The following is a 19371-nucleotide window of genomic DNA, read 5'->3' on the forward strand; positions in this document are numbered from 1 at the left end:
TAGGAATTATAATGGTAATAGGATAATAATTAACATATTTAATCATTTTTAATATGGTATAAACTACTTTTAAAAATAATATTTATGTTTTATTATCACGTCAATTCGCCACAAGCTGATATAACAATCTTTTGAGTTGTGGTACCTGACTTTGTTCCATACTTTTCCATTTTTTTTAAAACATCTAAACCACTAAGAACGTGACCAAAAACTACATGTTTACCATCTAACCAATCTGTGCGTGCTGTACAAAGAAAAAATTGCGATCCATTTGTATTTGACCCTGAATTTGCCATTGACAAAGTACCTGGTCCTGTGTGTTTTAATTCAAAGTTTTCATCCTCGAACTTATTTCCGTATATCGATTTTCCACCAGTCCCGTCATTATTAGTAAAATCTCCTCCTTGACACATCTATTACACAATTGTTAAAGATCCATGCGTGCGTTCTTATATTTATCAAAATTTTGTAATTTACAAAATTAAATGAGGAAAAGGATACAAAATCTGGAATAATCCTGTGAAAAGTACTGCCTTGATATCCATAACCTTTTTCATGAGTACAAAGTGCACGAAAGTTTTCTGCAGTTTTTGGTACAATATCTGCTCTTAGCATCATAATAATTCTACCTAATTCTTGCTTTCCAATGTTGATATCAAAGTAAACCTGTGGATTTTTTTTAGGTTTTTTCGATTGAGATGCATCATCAGTTTTTGAATTTTCATCCGTTTTAAGAGTTTCACCCGCATGTTCTTGCAGCCAAGCATCATCTGCCCATACTGGTTTTGACGAACCTTCCTTTATCTTTTGAGGCTTAGCAATATTTACTCTTATTGTCCGTCCAAATAACTCTGAATCATTCTGTCAATCAATATTGATAAATTTTGATATAATCTATCAATCTTGTATTATTAAATCAGTATGTTATCAATAAGCCATTTAGAAAATGTAAGGACATTTATAATGTATGTTTATAAATTTATTTTTTATTGTACTCAAAAGATATACTATATATGAAATATTACTCAAGATAATCTTTTTTTTACATTATAATTTATAAATATACCATATTATCTATTGCTGCTGCTGCATCTTCAGCAGTTTCAAACTCAATAAATGCGAATCCCCTATGTTTCTCAGATTCATAATCTAATGGTATTTGCACATCAATTATTTCTCCAAATGGTATAAATGCAGCATGCAGTACTTTTTCATCTACTTCTTCTGCTAAACCACCTATGTAAGATAACAACGTACTTATATAAATATAGTCAACAATCATAAACTCATTTTGATTACAAATTTCCAAGGAGGTTAGTCAAGTTGTTATCATATATATTTATCATTTTATCCATTATCATTAAATTTATATGTTTAACAATCATTCCCATACCTACGTAGATAGTTCTCTTTGTATTGCTACTCATACTTTGTGCTCTCGCATATGTTTTTCAATTTTTATATACACGAGACTTAACCAAACAAACACGTCTCGACACCGGCTTTATTATTGACTGAAGAACAACGGTTGTCAGCGACATCATCGCCATTATCTCAGAATCGGAATGAAAGGAGATTAATGTCAAAGTACTCAAGAAGAACCACGTTATATTATATAAGGTCAATTTGTCACGTTAATATTCACAATTGATGGATATTTAAACGTTGACATAGTCCTACGGCTTTGTTAGAATCGCGTAAAAGAATCATTTATAAAAGATCATTTTATTATCATATCATAAGGATTCAAACATAACAAATTATTAAATAGTTGTTTATTTGAACTAAGAGGTAAGTGACATTGATAGTAATTTAAATATATAGATTTTATAATATCATTTATTGTATGTCAGTTTATAAATAATTTAGAATAATTATTTCTTAGAATATGCCGATATTGCTCTTACAAGTATTCTTTTATTACATGTACCTTTACAAATTTTTTTATTATATTTTCAACAGATCGAAATGCCTGTTATTATCATGCAGTCGTTAAAAGAAGGAGTAAAGTTGCATGCAAATATTGCTAGCCGTGGATTACATTTATTAAGAGATCTGGCTTATATTGACGGCAAGTGGTTAGGAGCAAACAGTTGTCAGACGTTTCCTGTTCAAAATCCAGTTGATAAATCTGTCATTAAAAATGTTCCTGATATGAATGCAGAAGATACTCGAATAGCTATTAATGCAGCATCTAAAGCATTTGAAACATTTAAATCTACAACAGCAAAAGAGAGAAGCGATTTATTAAGAAACTGGTATAATCTTATGGTTAAACATTCAGAAGATTTAGCAAAAATTTTGACTAAAGAAAATGGTAAATCATTGGCAGAATCTAGAGGAGAAATTAAATATGGAAATTCTTTTATCGAATGGTTTTCTGAAGAAGCAAGACGCATTAATGGAGAAGTTCTTCAAGCTCCAGTACGTAACAGAGAATTACTTTTATTAAGACAACCGGTTGGAGTATCTGCTTTAATTACACCATGGAATTTTCCTCATGCAATGATTACCCGAAAAGCTGGTGCTGCTTTTGCTGCTGGATGTACTTGTGTTGTTAAACCATCTGAGGATACACCACTCACTGCACTAGCATTAGCTGATCTTGCAGAAAAAGCAGGTTTTCCTGCTGGTACTTTTAATGTAGTTACAACAAGTATAAAAAATTCTGCAGCAGTTGGCAAGGAACTTTGTGATAATCCTGCAATAAGAGTTGTTTCATTTACTGGGTCTACGGGTGTTGGAAAGATTTTATATCAACAGTGTGCAGGAACCATGAAGCGTCTTAGTCTTGAACTTGGAGGTAATGCACCATATATTGTCTTTAATACTGCTGATTTGGATGCAGCTGTAGCAGGAGCAATGGCTAGCAAGTTCCGTAACACAGGTCAGACTTGTGTTTCTGCCAACAGATTTTTTGTACAAGCAGAAATATTTGATAAATTTATTGAAAAATATTTGGTTAAAATTAAAAGTGAAATTAAAATGGGTGATGGTAGTAAAGAAGGTATCACTCATGGGCCTCTTATTAAGGATAGTCAATTGAAAATGGTAGATGATTTAGTTCAAGATGCAGTCTGTAAAGGAGCTAAAGTACATTGTGGTGGTAAACCATTACCTGAATTGGGTCCTTTATTTTATGCTCCTACATTGCTCACAGACGTTACTAAAGATATGAAAATATATAATAAAGAAATATTTGGCCCTGTGGCTGTTATTAATAAATTCCATAATGAAGAAGATGTTTTGAAAAAAGCCAATGATACTCCTGTGGGATTAGCTGGATATTTTTATTCGCAAGATATATCACAAGTGTTTAGAGTAGCAAGGAAGATGGAAGTTGGTATGGTAGGTGTAAATGAAGGATTAATTTCGTGCGCGGAAGCTGCATTTGGAGGTGTAAAGGAATCAGGATTAGGAAGGGAAGGGTCTAGTCATGGTATTGATGATTTTACTGATATTAAATATGTATGTATAGGAAATTTAAGAAATTAACTATTAAATAGTTAAAATTAAGCGGATATAATCAAAAATATGAAACAAAATTTAGAGTAAGTTTACTTTAAAAGTAAAATTCTAAATATATCCTGAGGGCTTCCATAAAAATATTTAAAGTTACTATTAGTTTGTATATAGTATATTCTTATAGTGAGAGTAATAAGTAATATACAAATAATGTTTAAATACTATTACATTATTATATATTATAATATTTTTTTTTTATATCAACAGTGAATTAAATGACAAGTTATATTAAATTCTTGGTTTTGATCTAAGAGTACTGATATGTATTCAAACACTAATGATAGAATTATACAGTATCGTAATTTATTTAGCATAGTATACCTAATGAGTATTCCTTTTTTTTTAATGAAATAAATGATGTGATAATATTTCACAGTACGATTTAATTTCGATTGATAGTGTATATACGTGCTATTTGTTATTTAATGAAATATTTTAAAATACTTTTTACGTCATGTTTATATATTAAATATTTGATTAATAAATCAAGAACAACAAATTCTATTAATGATAAATGAATGATGATATAATGACTTCAAGATGTGTAAATGCAAATGAATAAATAAATAAATATATATATATATGTATAGTATATATGTAGTATATACTTATAATATATTTATTTATCAAATTTCTTTATTTCTCGATGGATATTTTTTTTTGTCTAAAAACTTTTATTTTTATACTCGTCAATTTTTCACGAATATTATATCGTATCACTTGATGCGTTTTTTGGCCAGTATTATCGAAGCTTTAAAACGACTTCAATAATTTTTGATATCACAATTTTCAGAAGTCAAACGAAAGACATTGACTTTGTACGCTATAATTTTGCCATTTCCACTGTTGGACTTGTATTCTTTTGTGATTTCATGCTAGATCTATGAATTAGATTACTTCGCATCACTTCACCACGAAGAGATGCTCTCATTGAAATTCTCGCACTAGTTCTGCCAAAAGATCGGAATATTTCAGGTGCCGGGGGTTCTTTATCTTGCAATTTTCTAGAGTAAAACGAAAGAAAAATTAATAAAAAAAAAATATATTATCAACATTCGCTGAATATTCGTGTATACTTACTTCGAGAAGCAAGGTACATCCCACATTTTTTGATTCAAACCAAAATTCTCACCATCTTCTAAAGTCTGTGGCAGATCTTTGTCTAATGTTTCTGGTAGAAAGAGAGTCAAAAGACCTCCTATAATTCCAAAGATACCTAAGAGTAATAATGGAAGGATCGAAGAGATGATATTCAAATAAACTACAAAAGGTGCTAAAATACTAGCGACGTATCCCATTATGTGAATTAGAGCGACTCCTTGAGCACGTACTACAGTTGGCAGAACTTCAGCCGCATATTGCAAACCTATATTGTAGGAAATGTTTACCCAAAATCTTCCACATATAGCCAGAGTAGCAGAGTAAATATCTGAAAGAAAAGAAAAAAAAAACGAATTGATAGTTGAAAAAATATGTAAAGGAAAGTCATAAAAATATAACTCACTGTTTGAAACAGCGCAAGCCCAGATACTGAAGATTCCAGATATCACCATTGAACCGCAGGCTAACCATCTTCTACCCCATCTGTCAAGGACCAGTGTCAAGAAAGTATCAGCTGGTAATTCGGTTGCTGCAGCAACGGTGAACGTGATGAAAACGTTTAGACCAAGATTGTCGACATTCCTCACGTGACCATCGAAGACCAGAGAAATCGCCATCCTTCGATCAAAGATTCGACAAATATAACGTCATTCTACATATAATTCACCGAGCGAAGTAGAATTCTGTAATTATCCAAAGATTGTTAAAAGATACATATGAGAATTCGAATTTATTGCTCGAATTATTTCAAATTATTCACTTTGAGAATCGAAATTTGACCATTTAAAATGAATCCTAGATCTTTTCGATAATCTTACCAAATCACGATGAACAAGATCGTAATCTTACGTAGCCGTGGACTTTTAAATAGATCCAACACGGAATAAGATTTGTCAGTTTCCTCTTCTTTACGTATTTTAGCACAGGTTTCCTACAAATGGCGTTCAATACGTAAGAACCCGTTCAAATCTTACGATATGCATTTTAAAATAAAATAAAAATCATACTTGGAATTGTTTGTAAATATCATCGGGAACTTTTGTACCATTAATCCGTTCGAACTTTCTCAAGATCCCTATGGCTTTATCTATTCGTCCTTGACTGACCAACCACCTTGCACTTTCCGGTATTAACCATGGTGATACTACAGCTAAAATTAGGGGAACGGACGTTGCCAAGCATGTCAGTTTCCAGTCAGCCAAGAAATAAGCGATCCAAGGTAAGATGCAAGATGCGAAAGTAAAGAAAATCGCTATCGACATGTTAGCAACAAATGTACGCCATTTCGGTCCGACATATTCCAAGACTATAGTATGGAAGATAAAAAACAATTAGGTATAAGATAAAAATAATTAGGATTTTTTTTCTACACGATTGTAATTACCTACCTAATATATACATCATTGTAAAACAATTGTCGAAAGCAAAACCAAAGAAGAAACGACACACAGCAAATTCCCAGAAATTTCCGGCAAAGACCGTGGCAACACCTGATAAAAAGCCAGTAATATTTGCTCCAACCAACGCTGGTACTCGTCCAAATCGATCGGCGATCCATCCAAATATCAATCCACCAAAAATGGCGCCAACGAAGAAGATGCTCTGGGCAGTATTTGGTAAAGCACTGTCGTCACAAACCCATTCAAGCTATAATAAAAAATATATTGCATTCAATATAATTTATAGAATAAAGAATAAACGATACAATGCGTGACGCAAAAAAAAATTTGAGAAGTTTCAGAGTTTAAAGAGATGATTTATATCATAAAAACATGGATTATTTATAAATGAAAGAACTATTTTTAATAAATAATTACTTTCTAATAGATCAAGTATTTATGCTTTTAAATCCTTATATACTTTTTAATCCTTTCGTTCTCTTAAAGGAATTCTACATGGCCATCGTGATATTCATGATATCAAAAACGCCCTTGATTATGTTAATTACATTCCATGAATGGTCATGACAGCTTTCTAAATGTTCCGCGTATGCCGAAGGGCAAAAAAAAGAAAAAATATTGCTTACGTCGATCAACATCAATCTTCCAGTTAATATCTTTGAAATATCTAACCTCGGTTGCTATAGTTGAATAGGGAATGTCCGTGTAGTTAAATTCCCAACCATGCTGACACTTCTTTATTGACCACGTTGGATCGCTGACCTTTATTCCTTTCGACAGGATCTCAGTGTAATTAGTATCGTACATGATACACTTTGAATAGCCTTCGCCTTCAAGTGGTATTGCCAATGCGATTCTGAAAGTATCAAATGAATTTTTATCTTAATGAGTTCACATAATATGATATATAAGCAAACCTATAATTCGTACATTATTCATCGAACCAATCATTGCATTATACTATCTTCTACGTATCTTCTTTGCTTTGTGCAATACTTAGTAAAATACAGTGTGTGTATTATTTTGCAATTATTTATGCAATTTTTACACCTTATTGTAGAAGGATATTTTGCAATTTTTTTTTTCTATCATATTATATTTCGAAAATGTTCTCAGAGTAGTGTTATAGGAGGATTGCTTATATATAGGGTGATCTCTTCGATTCGATCATTTTATTTTTAAATAAGAACATTTTCTTCAAGAGAAAGACTGATTTAAAAGAAATCAAATATATATTTTTTCCCTTTCTTTTTCTGTAAGGATGATTAAATATTTATTCTTTTCTCTTCAATTCATTAAAAATCTATAAATATCCTGTAGATTAGAAACTCGATATATGTATATTTATAAAAGTTACATTACACGTAAGCTTAACGATTTAGAAAAAAATAGATTGTTCTCGATAAATTCTAATAGGATCATTACAATTCTCTATCCTATATGTATAGACATATCAAGGAATGAATTTATTCGGGCAGAATGAAAATAACATCATAATGAGAATACATAATTGATTGGAAATCAATCGTTCGTTTAAATATATTTATTCACTTGTGAGATATATCGTATCACTGTTGCGTATCATCATTGTGTATCCTTGTTATGTGTGTATGTATAAAAACGAAGAATCTGATCTCTTTTACCCGTACACACTAATACGTAATGGTGATATGATATGAGGATAAGTATCTTAATGTATGCACATGGCAAATAAAGATCTTATTAAAAAAAAAAAATTTTGAATAAATGAATTATATATAAAAAAATAATTAGTGATTTTTGTGAAAACATAAAGATGTAATCTCTATTACAAAGTATGGAAAATTAAAAAAGATCTTTTGAAACAATATATTTATCACTACGTCAATGTGATTGTATTCTTTTTAATCAACAGATTCGTCAGAAATTTCCAGTTGCATAATTCATTTGTTTTTCTGTTTATATCTTTGTAAATATGTATAAATATATTATGTATGTACATCGTAGTTTATCAATCCTTTTCACATGTGCTTGCAAGTTTTCTTAGCTCGTTTCTTGCAAATTGTTCAATACTTGGAGACGAGAGATCGATGGATCGATCACACGATTTGCGCAACTACACAAGATCATTACACAAGATCGTTACATTCCTGCGAATCGTTCTGCTGCGACCGCGATTCTCGCATTAAAAATCATATTATGTTATATTTATACTCGATTAATGTCATCTTGAAAATTAATGGATACAAGATAACAACTTAATTAAAGATCATTAAAAACAGGTACGTTTGTTGAAAAACTTTCGCTAGAATACGTTCGATATATCCATATATAGGCACGAGTACATATACAATATTTGTACGGTACTTTTATTAATGCAAAATAAAAATAAAGAAGTAGATTGCAAGTGCAAATAAACGTTATTATCTAATGAACAAGTTATTCGTATTGTAAGATAAAAAATTTTGTGGAAAACTTGCATCCAACTTGTTAGTTAACGTGGAGTTAAGGCGAGGTCAATGGAATTATAGCCAGTGAAGGCCTCGACAATGTCTTTCGACACTTTCTATGGTCGAACGCGCAGGTGTCGTACCTTTAATAGATACTTTCCCGTTTCTACCGGCGTAATAATGGATGTTCGTCGGGGTGTAAAAAGTTCAAAAGAATATCGATATAAAAAAAAAAAAGAAAAGAAAAAAAAAGAAGAAAAAAATGGAAAGAGACAGATTTTACAGAAACCATATCAGATTATATGTTTATTCTGAAAATAAAAAATCTCTCTTCATAGATTTATCAAAGATAATTATTAAGTTTGTATGTTTTTCAATTATTCTCTTGGAAATAATTTAATAATTAACATGAGTAAAACAATAGGAAGTAGTGTTTCATAATTCTCGAAACTTATTGCTATATTGCGTCACACTATTTGTTTATTACATTTACGTCATTGTGCGGAACTACAGCCTTTGGATTTAATAATTCAAACTAAAAAAAAAAAAAAAAAAAAACAGATACAAAGACGTTTTAAATAGAGGAAAAGTATGGCAAACTCGTTATCAAGTGATTTATCGAAAGAAATAGAAAAGAAGTTATTGAGTAAAGAAGGAAGGACGAAAGCCTGAATACATTGTTATACGAAGTGACTACTTAATTAAATGCTAATTCTTTGACCAAGTATGATTAAACATGAATCGGCGATAGAAAAAGTTTCAATGTTTAGATGATTAAATATCAAAAAACATTTAGCTGATTCATTGTTATTGAAAGTGATTAACAGAAAAAGAAAAGTACAAGAGATCAAGACTGATCAATTTTCCATTTTTTTCTTTTTTTTTCTTTCTTTTTCTTCGATCGATCGATTGATACATTCAGCTGATCGTTCTGATCTATTTATTAACTCGTCGAAAAATCTCTCTCGCATACACACTTTCGCTACATTTTAAAAAGAAATATTACGCTAATTAAAGTTACACGCGAATGAAACGATCGTAATAAATCGATGTGTAAATAATACTTTTTCCAAGAGTTTAAACGAATACGGCAAAGTTTGACATCGAATATAAGTCATTTGATCCTTGAAAATAATTCGCTTCTTTATTGTGTTAACGAGATAAGGAAGTGAATACCTCAATGAAAAAATAATAAAAAGCAAAATCTTATATCGACCGATCGATCTAACATTATATGAATTATAGTTATACTATCGAACATGATCAAATTGCTATCATCGCACTGATAACAAAATGAGAAAATGAAGATCTTTTTGCATGATAAAAAATCAAGCGAGTTTTATATATTTCATTACAAAAATTATTATGATAATGATAAATTTATTTTTTATTTTGTTAATGAGGCAATAAATTGTTACACAGTGATATATTTATCGAGAGAATATCGAAGGTACTCTTTAATAGAAAATCTACTATACATCTCAATGCATTCTGTGATGCGCCTTGTACCGTAACCTTATCGATTTTATCAGTTTATAATCAACGTTATGCATGCACATATTTGCACGTATGTATAGCGTATTTATGTATCATAAGCGAAAGAGATACCGGAAATCGAGTTAAATGAACGATCCCATTGTTGCATTGCATTTAGTGGATACGTAAAATGACGCATTTTTCATTTTTAACATTTTATTTGAATTATTTAGAAAGACGCATATATAATAAAACCACATTGGAAATTTATTTTTAGTTTACCATTAGCCCTTGACAACAAAGACGAGGACATACTCTTTCTCTCTATTTTAATTTCTTTTTTTTGTATACGTAAAGTATATATTGATCGTGTTAGAACGATTACTTCAGCTTATCCATATCTTGTTAATCGTGGGAAATTATTCACGTTCGATCTATTGTTACTTTCCGCGGAAATCTCTCATCGGTATCTTTCATTATTCAGTCTTTTTGTTCGAGATTCCTGATCTCTCTTTCTCTCTTTTTTTCTCTCTCTCTTTCTCTCTCTCTCTCTCTTTTTCTCTTTCTCTCTCTCTGAAGTATTTAAAAATCATGAATAAAAATTTCCAAGAAATAATTTCATCTCAATTATCGTAGGAAATGATAAAAAATTCCATGTTTATTTTATCACTTGATATTAATTATCAATGACAATAAACACATGAATGAAGAATTTTGTCATTTTATGTTTACATTTTCGTTTTTATTATATCTAGATTAATTATGTTTGTACGTGTTGCAGATAAATAACAACGATCGTCAATGATTATAAGTGTTTGTCAGGAAAAAAGAAAAATATAGGTATGTATAAGTATTCTTAGATGATATTAAATTTGATGTTCTCTTTTGAATGTTTTTTATAAGATTATGAGAGAAACCGAAATGTCAAGAAAGATATCACAGAAATATATGTTTAACGCAAACTATCGATAATGACCGATGGCGCAATTTGCCGGTGCAACAGCACGTAAAAGCATGGATTCCTGGCACGATTTCAAACATTTATTCACGCTTTGTCGTAATGATCTATCTATCCCTAGTAGCTTTCTAAAATGTCCGACTTTATTATTTGTTAAAAATGAAATAAGGCTTAGAGAAACGAGATCAATATCGTTCCTCCAAAATTATTTATTTTAAGATATGAAAAAAAAAGTAAATTTATATTAGTGGTGTTCACCTTTCTTCGGCGGTAAGATTTTCTAACTCTGGTATCCAACACCAATGTCCTTCCGGTACTAGGGTAAGAAAGATTTGAGAGAAATATACCCAAGCAACGAACGAGGCAAAGGGTATCATCATAACGAAGAGAATCTTCTGATATAATCCAAACTCCCCGACGTAAGGTAGAAGATCATCGAAATCCATATCCTTCGGATCCTTCATATTGGCAAGTTGATTTTTAAGATCTTTCGAGGAATTCTTACGATTTGCATGTTTATCAGTAGAATTTGAAGTCCGAGATAAAGTATCACAGGCATGATCCGTTAAATTTAAATCGGTTGATGTAGCAAGTTTTTCTTGAGGCGACATATTTGTAAAACGAAAATTCTCTCGATAATTCGATCAATGATTTCAGCTTTAACACTTCAACGAAATCACTTTATCTTCTATTATTATAAGATAATTTTCTTGTATTATTATCTATATCACAGGAATGTACTCGTAATCACAAATTAAGAGAGAGTGAGAGAGAGAGAGAGAAAGAGAGAGAGAGAGAGAGAGAGAGAAAGAGAGAGAGAGAGAGAGAGAGAGAGAGAGAAAGAGAGAGAGAGAAAGACAGAGAGATAGAGAGACAATAATTTTTATCGCTTAACAACCACTGTCGACGTTTATCTCAAATCTTAAAATTTGTAACATTATATAATGATTTCTATAAGAAATTTATTATATGATCTTTTAATAAATAGATTATAAATTATAATGTCTATATGAAAATTTTAACTAAAAGCACGTTCGTGTGACGATCGGACATTTGAAAAAGGGATTACGTCGCAACCGAGTCAGGCTAATCCCGTGCTGTCATCAAAAACGGGTAAATCCTGACAGAAGAGACATCATCACTGAAACGTTTGCTCCTTAGGCTGCCTATATAGCTATCGACCAGGAGTTTATTCTTCCCCACTCTCTCTCTTTCTCTCTCTCTCTCTCTCTCTCTCTCTCCCTCTCTGTCTGTCTCTTTCTTTCTTTTTCTCTCTCCCTCTCACGCTTTTGCTCTCACTTGGTAAAAAATAGAATTCAATATTGACTAAACGACATTGAACGCAATGTAATTTGCGGTGATTGTCCTTGCCGTTGATTTTCATATTATTTTTTTTTTTATATTCATTTTTTTATACTGAATATCTTCAATATAATCTGATGAATCCAAAAATTACAATAAATATTTATTTTCTCATTTTATTATTCAGATATGTATCAAGTAAACTGTAAACATAATATATTTTATAATCAAATAATGGATTTGAATTGATCCTATCTGAATTCTAAGCTGATCTGCACGGTACACTTCTGGAATTTCGCGATTTTATGATATTGATAAGTAACTTGTAACAATTTATTACTTAATAAATAGAGATTAATTTATTACTTAATAAATAGAGAGTGATTTGATTTCTCGATACTTTCGACGGATTCTCTAATAAAAAGCAAGATAGTTTTAATATAATAAATAAGATACTATAATGTATAAAATGTACCTTTAACATTTTCCTATCTAGATTAATTGGCTGACCATTCATATATACCGGAATTACATTCAAGTCGTTTATATGTACATATACTACGTCACTTTGGTATGCGGTATACTTTACTGCATTACGATAAAAAATACATTTGCGTCAATATGAAATATCTTTTTCCTTAAAACATTCATCATGCTTTTGAAGGTTTTCTAAAAAATATATTATAATTTTTATATTTGCTTTGATAATCATTATTCCTAATTATCTAACGGGTTATCAGAAATATTTACTCATAAGTAGAAATATTTAGTATTATTAATCTAAAAAATGAAATATTTAAATAAGTATAATATGCTTGATAAATTGTTTAATAAATTGAAAATGTCCTTATGGTGTTTAAGTAAACTCTGCAAGAGCTATTTGATCAAAGCAGAAAGTTTTATCAAAGAATGAAAAAGCGAGAATTGAATTTGGCGCGAAAAAAAGGCGGTATTTTCAAATAACCATACACTGATTTGAGTAGTTATTCTAAATACGCAACGCATTGATTACTTTCTATTTCTATCGTAGTTCGATACATCCTAAGTAGGAATGTTTTTAGTAGTAAAAATATGATCATCTAATTTTCATAGATCTCTTTAAGAAAATCCGTTATTTTTTTTATCAAATTCATTGTGCAGTTCCGGTATGTACGTAAATACTAGATATATCTTCTTCCTGTTCTTATAAGAGAAGAACTCCATGTAAAGTTGACGTTCAATGAATGTAGATATATCCGCGCTTCGTTAGACATGAAAACGTCAAAGGAAATGTTTTAAAAGTTTTCACGAAAGTTCGATCAATTAATCTCATATTTTTATCTTCAAATGGTCTAGATACAAATCTATGTATTATGCAGAATGAAAAACGCCTTGATGCATGAATACATGAAAGAATGATTATCTGTAAACTGATAAAATCAATCGACAAAGAAATAAAATTATCACAAATGTAACAAAAGTATAATCAGATAATTCGTAATAGTGATTAGACAAGAGATTGATATTTTTATTTTGTTGATTATTTTTAATAGAAAAGTATAATAATAAGGTAATAGATAAGCTTATCCAGTTTAAACATCTAAGCATTCGTAAGATGGTTATTTATTCCTTTTTAAAACGTGACAGAAATATCTTGAATATCTGTTGAAAAAACATAGCGTTCTAAAAAAGAGGAAATGTATATGTAGCTATTATATATAGAATTTTGTATCAGTTATATAAATCAGTGTGAGTGAAATTAATATGAAAGCTATTCGACAACCGTTTGGTGTTTTTATACAAAAGACATTCTTCTATGCATAAGGTTATGAGTGCAATCATCATGTAGTTTAACATAAAAATGATGTCTCATATCGTAGCTCTGAGTTCTATACGAAGACGATGTATTATCATATTGTCAATAGTATTAGTGCCATGTACCATTTTAAATCTTTTGTCCTCATCGGATTTGCACGAAGAAACAATGTTGCAGAATAATATTGCTGAATTACAAGTAAAGCTTGAACATTTACATGCCAAGTATATCAATAGCCAGGAAGAAATAAATATATTATCACATCAATTACTACAACTAGTAGAAAGCAATCATATTTTACCTGATCTTCAATATCTGATCAATAATGGTACATCTAATATAACAAATATAAAATTACCATCTATATACAACTTTCTTCCACATTTTTTAAATGATCCGAATAGTTTGCGTCCTGCATTCATACAAAGTAAAGGACGTTCCGGAGTAAGCATGGTATTAGGTATACCAACTGTTAAAAGAGAAGTGCAGAGCTATTTAATGGCTACATTAAAAAATTTAATAGATCGTATGAGCCCTGCAGAAATACTTGATACCTTGATAATAGTATTAGTAGCTGAAGTAAGTATATTTACTTAAGTTGCTTTAAATCTACTTATGTTTTAATCTAGTTAATATGTTCCTTTTTTTATAGACAGATTTGGATTATGTGACTTATGTTGCAAAGCAAATTGAAGTACAGTAAGTCTATATTTTTTACATGATCTACCTGAATTTAAATGAACATGTTTTGGATATGTCTGTATATCTCCTATTTCATAGCAACTGAATTATATGTATAATCATTAGATTAGATTACTGTAGTGATAGATTGCTTCTTGCATTTATACAATTACATTTGATACTTAGACTTATTACACTTACTAATACAGCATGGAAATATTACAGACATTTATTATCAATTTAAAAAATCATCACACTAAAAAAATTATAAGATTAAGGTCTGAAAAGATTATCATATATATATATACATACGCACGCGCGCGCGTGTGTGTTATGTATTGTTTTTTCTTAATAACTAAAACACATTCTGTTGTCTATTATTAAATTATTCTAGATTTCCAAATGAATATGAAACTGGAGTAATTGATGTGATATCTCCGTCTTCATCATATTATCCACAGTTATCTAAATTGCGAGATACTTTAGGAGATGATCATCAACGTGTGGTTTGGAGGTCAAAACAAAATCTGGATTTTGCATTTCTCATGTCATATGCTCAGACAAAAGGAATGTTTTATATACAACTAGAAGATGATATTTTAGCTAAAAAAAATTTTATAACTACTATGAAATCATTTGCTTTACAAAAAGTTAGCACAAAAGAGAATTGGTTTGTATTGGACTTTTGTCAATTGGGATTTATAGGTATGTTTTACTCATATTAATCTAAATTAATTATATTTTTCATAATAAAAAGTAACATGATAACAATATAAGCAATAACATCATTGAATTCTCCATATTTTCTTGTGGTTTAGGAAAATTATTTAAATGTGTGGAACTGCCATGGTTAATTCAATTTTTTCTAATGTTTCATAATGATAAACCTGTAGATTGGCTATTAGATCATTTAATTTCAACAAAAGTGTGCAGCCTCGATAAAGACAGTGTAAGTATAATTGTAGTTAAATAAACTTTTATTAAATTTTTTCTTTTTTTTTTTCTTTTTTTTTTTTTTTTTTTTTTATTGTAATTATTTCTTTTTACATTTGATATATTGTAGAAACATTGTAAGATGGCTAAAGCAGAACTCTGGATACATTATAAGCCTTCACTTTTTCAACATATAGGAACACATTCTTCGTTGAAAGGGAAAGTACAAAAACTTAAGGTATCTTATCCAATTTAACCACGTGTGTACGCGCATCTCTGTTTATATACTATATGCAATCAAAGTGTTTTCTAATTGTTATTACATTTAAATTGTAGGATAAACAATTCGGCAAAATTACTTTATACTATGCACATGAAAATCCGGATGCAATGGTGGAAACTCGAATTAAACCTTACAAACAATATACATTGCAAAAAGCCTATAAAGGAGAATCATTCTTTTGGGGGCTATTACCGCAACCAGGAGATCACCTAAAATTTAAATTTACACATTCTATTTTTATAAAAAGGTTAATATTTTATTAAAATTATTTTTTATCATTTTACTAATTATATATTTCAATTTAGGTACTTATTTAGAAGTGGAAATCCCGAACATCCATCTGATAGATTTTATAATACAACTGTTGAAGTGTTACCTGAAATGTTTAAATTTATAGATAGAAATAATAATGATATAACAGAAGATGGTTATATTATTATAGGTCAGTAATAATATGATTAATATTAAAGATATCATATAATTATATAAAATTTTTTAAACAGAATTTTTAATGAAAAATATATAAATAAATAGGTAAATTTGATGCTCTTGGAATTGCTCAAGGAACAGTAGACAAAAAATATGGAAGAATATCTGTTCTCAGATTGACTGTGCATAGTGAAAGCGAAAATTGGGCCATTTTATCTGAGGTAAAACTTTTATTAATATTTCCTGGTTTTTTACTTGTAATTACTAGGATCGATTTCTTTTATTGATAGAAATTTTTATACTATTGAACAGATTCATATAGTAGAAGATCAACCAAGCTGACCTTTGGATCAAGAATTTCATCAATATTTTCGGTATCATTTGCATGGCTAAAATGCTTGAGCTATTCTTTAGTTATTAAAATTTTCATAGTTGCTAAATTATATTGATTTATTTCAACAGCATTATGTGCCAAGTAGATCACTGATAAATTCTAGACAAAATATTGTGATTCGTTTATGCGTGCTATATATAAAATATTGTTAAATTATTACATTTCTGCAATTGTTCAAAATTTTACACATTAGTAAACATATATTTATAAAACACATAAAGAAATAACATATAAAGAAATGTGATCTACAGTGCAAAGTGGTACTGTATTAAACTTTATTTCTACTTACTTATACATAGTATATGCTAAGTTTCTTTAAATTGTTACTAGAAAAATTTTAAATCATTTGTGAATGATGTATTTATTTTTTTAGAAAATGTACCTGCTGGATCAGTATGTAGTAATTATGCGTAAAAATTTTTATTAAGTTCATGATTTAATATATTTTATTTATTCTACAAATATGTTGTATATACGTATATGAAATATAGTATATATATATATATATATCGTTATATATATATATACTGTTATTACATATAGTGAAACCAGCAAATCTACAGTATACTCTATACTGTATTGTGATAACAAATATAATTCGCATCTATTACAAACGAGATATTAATATTTTAGTTTAAAATAATATTAATGTCTGTTAATGAATGTTGATAAAGCATTTATATTTTCTTTCAGAATTATTAATTTATAAGATTTCATTAAGAAAAAGAAGGCATAACAACTTAAAAAAGAATCTAACTGACATTATATACTAAAAATTTATAAATCATGATTTTTTTGATACTTGAAATCTTTACAATCTCGTTTGTATACTAGAACTTGTGCAACTTATAAAAATATATGAGCCAAATTATTTTGAAAATAACTACAAAGAAAAGAGAAAAAAAATTTTTTTCCTTTTTTCTTCATAAATACATTTGTATATATGTATATATATACATATGTGTATGTGTATATATATATATATACACGTATATATATACATATTTTTATGCGCGCGATTTGTACGCAGAATGTGATTCACTTTAACTTTTAAATGAACTAATTAAATATTGAAATTAACAAAAGTCTATTAATATGAAATTACCTAAAGTTTTACTACTTGTATTATACAAAGCATGGTTGGTATATTTTAATCATTATACTGTTTTTATAACAGTGATACTGCTTTTGTCCAGGAAAAGTTGTTGACGACTTCGATTAAGTAATAACTAGTTGATTACTTTTGAAAAAAAAAACAAAAGATATGAATAAAAGCTGTGCAGTTAACGAGGCACGGCGATGTCAAATAGTGGAAAAATTATAATAGTTAATTATTGTATGGTATAATTTATTAACATATGAATATAAATATAAATTTTATTCTTTATAGATTTTATATTATTTTTATATTATAGCATCTACATAATTCTAAATGAAATAATATTTTACTTCACTTGTGTATTTTGTTAAAATCTTTTTATAATAATATTTACACAGTTTTTGCAGTAATATTATAAAACTGTTTCATAATATTTATAGTTTTTTTCCCTATTGAGGACTCAATCAAAGTGGAACAAGAAGTAGTAATGATAATTAGATCAAACATTACTTATTCTTATAATTATTATTACATGTAATATAGATTAACATAACACTTCATGCATTTGTAATTAAAATTTTACCAAATATGTATTCTACCACACCATAGTACTGGATTATATTGGAAAGCACAATTCTTATTGGGAAAATATTGTGTTAATAATTGGTGGACAAATCTGCTGTATATTAATAACTATGTAAGTATAAAATTATACTTACTTAATTACAAAAGTATCTAATTTTATACTCTTATACATTCTTCTATACTTACATTGTTATTGATACAGATTTACTTATCAATTATTATATTAATATAATAATCTTCTTTCCAATAAGACTTTTCCTTTCAATATAATTTAATATCAAGATTAGGTAGAATATAAATTTGGAAAAAGATTACAAATGTATGAAGTGGTATTAATCTCAATATATTATATATATGTATAATAATTATAAAAATAAGTCATATCATGGCCATTTATCATTACTACTTTCTTTTCCTTATCATCCTTAATAGAGGAAGTAGTAGAATATAGCTTCCCAAACTTTATCGATCTATTACACTTATATAACACTTATAATGTGCTTTAGAGCATACTACTAAGGTCTGATGTTTTTATGAAGTCCTTAAAGATCTTTCTTCTTCCGTTTAGTGCCTTTTAACATTATACCCAAGATCTGGTTCTTATTACCCAATCTAATTTTCTAGCCAAGATGAATATAATTGTTGACGACTTCGATTAAGTAGTAACTAGTTGATTACTTTTGAAAAAAAAAACAAAAGATATAAATAAAAGCTATGCAGTTCACGAGACACGGCGATGTCAATTAGTGGAAATTTTTTTCTCTTAACTTAACAAACCTGGCAAGTAGTCTAAGTTAGATAGTCATTTTCTCTCATTTATGTTATTTTTCTCATTCCACAGTTCAATTTCTTAAATGTTTTCAAGGCTCAAGGTAAAAACCTTCGGAGAGATCGTCTCTCCCTGACATATTCTTACAGCTACCATATGACATATTCTTTTCAGTCTTCACATGCAGATTTACGCAGGATGTGACAAGTTTT

At 29.1% G+C, this 19371-nt stretch overlaps 4 protein-coding genes across 5 annotated transcripts; 2 read left to right on the forward strand and 2 right to left on the reverse strand.

The window, feature by feature from the left end:
* Positions 1–42: 42 nt before the first annotated feature.
* On the reverse strand, positions 43–1692 carry LOC124954416 (peptidyl-prolyl cis-trans isomerase E). Its single transcript, XM_047507357.1, has 4 exons — positions 1394–1692; positions 1067–1236; positions 502–861; positions 43–413 (listed from the first exon to the last, which is right to left on the reverse strand). Exons 1-4 carry the CDS (start codon positions 1425–1427, stop codon positions 96–98), a joined length of 882 nt encoding a protein of 293 aa, XP_047363313.1. The 5' UTR covers positions 1428–1692; the 3' UTR covers positions 43–95.
* On the forward strand, positions 1062–4078 carry LOC124954399 (succinate-semialdehyde dehydrogenase [NADP(+)] GabD). Of its 2 annotated transcripts, none has more exons than XM_047507310.1 (2): positions 1062–1313; positions 1963–4078. In XM_047507310.1, the coding sequence occupies exon 2, from the start codon at positions 1969–1971 to the stop codon at positions 3493–3495; it is 1527 nt and encodes a 508-aa protein (XP_047363266.1). In that variant the 5' UTR covers positions 1062–1313; positions 1963–1968; the 3' UTR covers positions 3496–4078. The 2 variants fall into 2 exon arrangements, with proteins under 2 accessions (XP_047363266.1, XP_047363256.1); XM_047507300.1 differs by lacking the exon at positions 1062–1313 and adding an exon at positions 1349–1791 and having other exon boundaries at positions 1963–4077.
* LOC124954392 (organic cation transporter protein) lies at positions 1849–12039 on the reverse strand. The gene is made up of 8 exons (XM_047507274.1): positions 11148–12039; positions 6699–6882; positions 6015–6273; positions 5634–5932; positions 5445–5557; positions 5030–5244; positions 4606–4954; positions 1849–4529 (listed from the first exon to the last, which is right to left on the reverse strand). Exons 1-8 carry the CDS (start codon positions 11498–11500, stop codon positions 4349–4351), a joined length of 1953 nt encoding a protein of 650 aa, XP_047363230.1. The 5' UTR covers positions 11501–12039; the 3' UTR covers positions 1849–4348.
* Positions 12040–13196: 1157 nt separating this feature from the next.
* On the forward strand, positions 13197–18091 carry LOC124954393 (alpha-1,3-mannosyl-glycoprotein 4-beta-N-acetylglucosaminyltransferase B). The gene is made up of 9 exons (XM_047507287.1): positions 13197–14565; positions 14639–14685; positions 15062–15372; positions 15486–15616; positions 15731–15838; positions 15937–16130; positions 16189–16325; positions 16418–16533; positions 16625–18091. The coding sequence occupies exons 1-9, from the start codon at positions 14032–14034 to the stop codon at positions 16652–16654; spliced, it is 1608 nt and encodes a 535-aa protein (XP_047363243.1). The 5' UTR covers positions 13197–14031; the 3' UTR covers positions 16655–18091.
* The last annotated feature ends 1280 nt before the right edge of the window (positions 18092–19371 follow it).

The sequence above is a fragment of the Vespa velutina genome, chromosome 1 (assembly GCF_912470025.1).
Source record: "Vespa velutina chromosome 1, iVesVel2.1, whole genome shotgun sequence".
In the NCBI taxonomy this organism is placed as follows: domain Eukaryota; kingdom Metazoa; phylum Arthropoda; class Insecta; order Hymenoptera; family Vespidae; genus Vespa; species Vespa velutina.

What these genes read in the sequence shown, in the direction of transcription:
- LOC124954399 (XM_047507310.1), top strand. Translation starts at nt 1,969, where the DNA reads ATGCCTGTTATTATCATGCAGTCGTTAAAAGAAGGAGTAAAGTTGCAT.
- LOC124954416 (XM_047507357.1), bottom strand. Translation starts at nt 1,427, where the DNA reads ATGAGTAGCAATACAAAGAGAACTATCTACGTAG. An exon ending in CAGCAGCAATAGATAATATG is followed by an intron (nt 862 to 1,066) that starts GTATATTTATAA and finishes ATTGATTGACAG; the next exon opens with AATGATTCAGAGTTATTTGG. An exon ending in ACAGGATTATTCCAGATTTT is followed by an intron (nt 414 to 501) that starts GTATCCTTTTCC and finishes ATTGTGTAATAG; the next exon opens with ATGTGTCAAGGAGGAGATTT.
- LOC124954392 (XM_047507274.1), bottom strand. Translation starts at nt 11,500, where the DNA reads ATGTCGCCTCAAGAAAAACTTGCTACATCAACCGATTTAAATTTAACG. An exon ending in ATCTTGTTCATCGTGATTTG is followed by an intron (nt 5,245 to 5,444) that starts GTAAGATTATCG and finishes CTTTGATCGAAG; the next exon opens with GATGGCGATTTCTCTGGTCT. An exon ending in GGCTTGCGCTGTTTCAAACA is followed by an intron (nt 4,955 to 5,029) that starts GTGAGTTATATT and finishes CTTTTCTTTCAG; the next exon opens with ATATTTACTCTGCTACTCTG.
- LOC124954393 (XM_047507287.1), top strand. Translation starts at nt 14,032, where the DNA reads ATGATGTCTCATATCGTAGCTCTGAGTTCTATACGAAGACGATGTATT. An exon ending in TAATAGTATTAGTAGCTGAA is followed by an intron (nt 14,566 to 14,638) that starts GTAAGTATATTT and finishes CTTTTTTTATAG; the next exon opens with ACAGATTTGGATTATGTGAC. An exon ending in ATTGGGCCATTTTATCTGAG is followed by an intron (nt 16,534 to 16,624) that starts GTAAAACTTTTA and finishes ACTATTGAACAG; the next exon opens with ATTCATATAGTAGAAGATCA.